This window comes from Aplysia californica, unplaced genomic scaffold (genome assembly GCF_000002075.1).
Source record: "Aplysia californica isolate F4 #8 unplaced genomic scaffold, AplCal3.0 scaffold00162, whole genome shotgun sequence".
Classification (NCBI taxonomy): domain Eukaryota; kingdom Metazoa; phylum Mollusca; class Gastropoda; order Aplysiida; family Aplysiidae; genus Aplysia; species Aplysia californica.
The window spans coordinates 1,152,958-1,159,221 of record NW_004797432.1 but is presented as its reverse complement, the minus strand read 5'-3'; the positions used below and the strand labels follow the sequence as shown (position 1 = coordinate 1,159,221).

At 40.8% G+C, this 6,264-nt stretch overlaps 1 protein-coding gene across 1 annotated transcript in view; it reads left to right on the top strand.

Moving 5' to 3' along the window:
• LOC101849844 (ATP synthase subunit g, mitochondrial) overlaps window positions 1-6,264 on the top strand; it is a 7,152-nt gene extending 888 nt beyond the window's left edge. The window contains exons 2-3 of the mRNA XM_005097715.3: window positions 3,135-3,295; window positions 5,833-6,264. Coding sequence (XP_005097772.1) covers window positions 3,135-3,295; window positions 5,833-5,961 — 290 coding nt within the window. The 3' untranslated portion in view covers window positions 5,962-6,264. The remainder of the gene's footprint in view (window positions 1-3,134; window positions 3,296-5,832) is intronic.

The following is a 6,264-nucleotide window of genomic DNA, read 5'->3' as shown; positions in this document are numbered from 1 at the left end:
TAGTTCGGCTCGATTCGAAAAGTTAAATAGCCGTAGCATATTTGTAGACAACCAAATTAATTTACTTTTGTGTTTTAACATCATTTTTTAACTTTGTTTTGGTCAATTTGATCGTCCTCACTGATAGACAGTATTCAGAAAGAGACAGAGAGAGAGAGAAGAGGGGAGGAGTAGATCTTGCGAGAACTTCCGGGCGGGTGAGAATAGCCACATTCATAATTTAAATAGAAAGGATAACATCCTATCATAGGCGTAGAATAGATTCTTGAGAAGAAAGTTCAGAACAGATCAACATTGCACATTGTCAAAAAGGCAAGGTCTTTTAAAAACCGTCGTCCTGCGGGGGCCGGTTTATATCGCCCGATAAGCCTATTTCGGCACCTCGCCTTCGATCTGGTCCCGAGTCAGTGTAGCCCCTGGCTCAGCGCACGCGCACTGCACATCATCTTACTTACGTGAAATTTGGGTCCCGAGTTGGATCCCCATTCATGCAGGTCAAGTGTGTGTGCATCAGTCTGCTTGAGTTTGTGTGCGTTTGTGGCCTTCTTCTAGAACGGCCTGTGTTGGTTCGTAATCGAGGCGTACGTCTCTTTCAAAACACCAAGTTGGTAGCTCTAGATGTTCGTCCAATGAAATTATAGAAGAAATTGACCCACTTAGACATAAGGAGCTCGAAAGGATAGTCAGGAAACAAGACTTCCATTTTTCTATACAAAATCTTTCAAATGAGCTTGATTTTGTATGAAATGATACAACCTGATAAAAAATAAACTTGTTTTAGTTTTGAATATACCATTGTGCAGGTACTTAAGAACAATTTGAGTGCAAAACGTTTGAAAATTGACCTATAGCTTTTATCCCCTTTCGAACCTCAGGTCATTCATATAACAACAAGAGCGTCCAGAAAGGTTATTCGAATGGGCGTAACTACTCGTAATGTCTTTTTTATATCAGTTTGTTAGAGGGGGTTATTTCATGAATGTGTTTGTAACACTTTATAAATAGAAAGCTAGGATAGAGTGTTATTTTCATCATCGATTAACACACTCCTACAGTATTCATGGCGAAAAGACATGTTTCCCGGCACGCGCGCTGTACACCAACAGTACACACTGAGTGACCCCGGCGGCCTGCCCATAACGTCCTACGTAATCGGTTGCTGATAAGATTCGCTTCTCAGCACAGATGCAGGACAAGAGTTAACTAGATCTAAACATGCAACTAAATGTAGAACGACACACAAACTATATTTAGGTAAGGCGGCCATCTTGTGTGACGTCAGACCTGGATTCCCCTCCGATCACGTAACTACCTCTAAATACAACCAACCGCATGGCCCCAAAGTTCTTGTAGAAAATCTTTGATGGCACGACGCTGTGGTGCGGTTTTTCCAGGAATAGGCCTATCGGTAATGTGATTTATGATGCGGTGCTCTGATGATACTGCTGCTTATCTCTTATCTACGCATTTTGGAAGGGGGGTAATCTTTCGGTGTCTTTGCGGCAATTTTTGCGCGCTTTTTGTCTTTGCGTTTACCATGTTTCAGTTTCAAGAATCACTACTGGATTTCCTAAATGTTATTAACCTACTGCAAACCTTGAAATCAATCAGTAGAGCATGGCTGACGGGCTGCATTTGCCCGCAAGTGTGAACTTTTTCTCGTGCGAAACACATCGATAAGGATAATACGTCAAGCCACTGACCTAACATGTCCCTTGCGGTATCTCCAAAGATTCTCTACTACACGGTCTTTGGTATCTCCACGGCCTTCTAAAAATCGTCTGTGGGTATTCCAAGATGTGATGACATCACATTATTAAAATTAGCCGCCAATCAGGCAGGTGCGTCGTTCTACGTTTAGCCGCATGTCTTGAGTCTTGACTTTGCTTGCTACCTTTCTCAGTCTGGTCTCCTGAATCAATGCAGCATGCAGGAGAAAGTGTTGAGTCGATTGGATATTTAATTTATTGAAAATAGTAGCAGCGTGAATGCAAGCAAAGTAAATTGATGTGGGTTTTGTGTTTGCACCACTGAGACAATTATATCATTTTATAATATACGATTAGAAAATGTAGGCCTGTGCAGCTAATTTACGTGTTTTTCTTTTCAAAAAAGTCTTCAACTACAAGAACTTGAAACTAGATCTACTATAATTTTGCACATATGAGGGGAAGAATTCCGTATACAGGGACCACTACAAAACAGTTGAACAGAGGGTTAGGGGAAAAGGTAGAGATAGGGGTTGGGCGAAAAGGTAGAGATAGGGGTTGGGCGAAAAGGTAGAGATAGGGGTTGGGCGAAAAGGTAGAGATAGAGGTTGGGCCAGGGGTAGGGCTATTCTTTTATTGTGTTTGTTGAGGTGGTCGCTCAATACGAAAGTCCTTCCCATATGAGTAAATGAGTACTTGTGAGTCTTTTAAAATTTCGAATAGGTCAAGATGCAAAGCATTTAGTCTGAAATATAAATCTAGGGTATGATAAGGCCTACGTGAACTGTACTTGAAGGGTTGTATCATTCCTCAGCAAGCAGGCTTGATTGCGGATTTGGTAAGGCTTTACGTTCAAACCTGCACACAGATGCTGGGGATATGGTTGTAAATTTGGCAAGGGGACATGGCCCAGAAAACTGTCACACACCAGTTGTATTCACGAAAATCTCCAACCTAATTGCAAGACATCATGTTATTTTTGGTGAATCTCAGAGGGGCATGCACTCCTAAATGTTGTTCAACTATTGTAATATACTGCTTCAAATTAAAACAAATTATATTCAATCTCAAAAACTAATACTTTGCTATGGATATAGAAGTGAAATATATTACTGCCGATTACAAAATAGTAAAGTCTTAGCTTTTTATTACATGATAGGTTTTACACTGATGGATGAAAGTGAAAAGAACATACTTGCCTTACGTCTTAGTCTCCGAGTCATCGGCAAAGGGTCATCAGATGTACTGAAGTGTTGTAATCCAAGAATCGTGAGACCTGGAATGGGGCTTATTGTTGTCACTGTACTCATCTTATGAGCTAGTGTTTCCAAGCTGGTACTAAGAGCACAGGAACAAACAGTATGACTACCTTTTTACACACAATGCCTTTGTTACTTTCAATTCCTTTTTTGTGTGATTTGTCAGATGTGGTGACCTCAACCCGACCTAAATTGGCCACGGCATGGAAGTACTCAAAAGTTGAGCTCCGACCCCCATCCTTCTCCGAGATCCCAGAGGTACAGCATGGCTTCCAGAAGCTTATCGCCTCCTACAGAACTGGTGCATACAAACAGCTCACCGTCAGGGTAAGTTCAGACGAAGGTTCTAGGAGATACATAAATATATTCGATAGCATCTCTACTTTCTTCTCTCTTGCTTTGTGTTACACAAGTGAGGACTGGCTGCGATACAAACTCTGCATTTGTAGGTTCAGACATAATTATATGAGAATTATTATTCTGCATCTTTGTCGGTTTCCTTTTTTTTTCTTTTTTTCTTTCTTTTTTGTGTGTGTGTGTGTGTGTGTGTTTGTTGGCTTTTTTTGGGGGGGGGGGGGGGGGGGGTTGTTGTTTTTTTTTGGTGATGTGAGCTACAACTGGTGTTTTTTTAGGTTTGGCACAGTGGTTCAATAATTCAGAGCATATTTTGTTCTTTATTGATATTTCAAATAATAATACAAACAAAAGTATGACCCCTTTTGAAAATCTATTTTCAGCTCAATATAACCCTATGTGAAAATAATAAATAGTGAAGATTATATTTATAGAGGCGTCTGCTTTTAATAGTTAACTGACAGTGAATGTTCTAAGACACTCTTGAAATGCCAGCAGCTGGGGTTTAATTGGGATTTCAATCTTTCAAAGTCATCACCATTTATGTGACAGTGAATGCTCTAAAACACCCTTGAAATGCCCCTAGGCAGGGAGGGTCAAATTGGGATTTCGTCCCCTGGCAGTACATGAAATTAATGGTCGCTTTTGAAGACAAGCGGGCTAACCCATATTTGGGGGGTTTCCAGAAATCTTGACCTACACCAAAAGTGGGCATTTCCCTTCCTTATAAGAGAAGTTTGGTTTCAATGGTGTGTATGTTTGTTTGGTTATAGAGAAAACTCTCCTTGTCTCTATGAAGAAACTGAACAAGGGGCAAAAACTTTACCTTTGATTTCCTCAAAACAGCGTTCTGTGGGATGGCCCCCTTGTGCTTAAAAGCAACCAATTGCTCTTCGCCCAATCTCTGCTGAGACTAGTTTTTTGTGAATTGATTTTGTTGTGCTCAAAGTCTAAGATAATTTTTTTAAAAGACTTCTCACTCTCAGTAATAGGCGTCAAGTTATAGAAGTACAATGTCCTCACATTGAAGGAATTTGTCAGGTCCAACGTCTGGAGCACTTTTCACAAAAATTTTACTTCTGTAAGTAAGTGTTTTAGTTTTACGGCACTTGCAACACAATAAGGTCATATAAGTGCCGAAGATTAGAGGTGTTACAAGAGAGTAACAAACACAAAAAAGAAGGAGGAGAGATTAGGACGATAGATGTTTGATAGGAAAGAAGGAGCAAACCACACCAGAGCACCCGCCAACCACCCACATTTTACTTCTAATAAGTAGACTGTTTGTAGATTTGCCTCCCATTTTCTGTCGTAGAGCTCCCAGTTTTTCCCATTTATATTGATCTTATGCTGTTTTCCCTTTCCAAATAAAAACAGAAGTTGACATTGAAACTGAAAAAGACAGTCCCTCTGTTACAAAATAAGTCCTGTATTGATTGTACAGTGGAAACCTGATATAACAGGGATGGTGGGAGTAGAGAAAATGTCCTGTTATATCCGATCCCTGTTAAATCAGAAATGCAAGGAAAATAAGCATTTGTGGACTAATCCAGCTGTACTTATTCATTAGTAGTTGCCCTTGCCACAAGTACCCACGTACAGGGGTTTTGGCACCAACTTTCTCCTTGCATCCTTAAACAAGCTCTTTTGCATCGGGTAGTCTCATCTTCTTTCGATCCAGAGCAAACTTTCTATTGGAGTATGCTGCCGCTACCTTCTCTCTATCCATGGTAATGGTATGAATTGATCCTTGTGGAATGTCGAACTGACGACAAATCTCTGCCACTGGAGCTTGCTTTTTCAACTTTTTGTCAACAGCCTGGATTATTTCGTTGGTTTTTTTTTGTCAATTGAAAGGCATTTTCTCTTGCGCTTGACATCGTTGGTGACAGTAGGCACATTATGCGTGCGTGTAGCTAGGTTTCAGGCTAGATCGAGGTCTGCAGCACACCGCAGCCCTCTCTCGTTTCACACGCTGCGTGTGCGTGCATTGGCATGGCTTGCATGGGCTTTCTCCATCACTGTGTTTCTCTCTCTCTCTCTTACATTTTACATATTGTTAACGAGCCTTTGCCCCTGCTATAACCGGTTGGGCTCCGATGAGGCCCTGTTATTGCCGATAACTTTTAATAGAGACAAAGAGTAGGAAAAATCGGGGATTTAAAATATCCCTGTTATTACCGGGCCTGTTATATATGGTTTCCACTGTAATTACTACCTTTCATTGTAAATGTGGTTCATAAACTAATGTTTTTGTCACGTATATTTGGAAGGGGTTCCTCACTGTATTTTCTTTTCTTTCAGAATGTCTTTCTCCAATTCTTGTTGATTGTGTCAACATTTTCTTAATTTGCTGTTGTGTGGCATTTCTTGTAGACACGCCCCATCTGCTTTGTATATATTCTGAAATTGTGTAGTGTTGTAAAATCCACTTCCTTTTTTCGTACTAAAAATGTCACATTTTTGCACCTTCTCATCCATTCCCTCTTCTTGTGTTATCTCGTTGACAGGAAGCATGGCTTAACACACTGATCGGCGCCGAGATTTTCTTCTGGTTCGTGGCGGGCGAGTGCATCGGCAAGGGAGGAGTCATCGGCTACAACATCCCCGGCGCTGTCAACTGGGACATGCACTTTTAAACATATGTAGTTCTTAGTATAAATGAATGCATTATCAGTTGTCAGACAAATAGCACAGCAATGGTACTTTGTGAAAGATTTCGTTCTATGCCGCACGTTCTTGATGAAGTGTTTGGAGGAATTTCTCATCGTTATTATTGTACCCTTTTTGAGAGAAAAGAGTGCCGGCAAAGTGACTGTTGGCCTGGCGAAAAGTCTCAACTCATATGTTGTGTAGAGCGGTGAAGTGAACCCTTGTATGTGATTGTTGAGGCGATTGTCATGGGTGAATAGTTACCTGGAATAAACGAGTGATTTCTATGA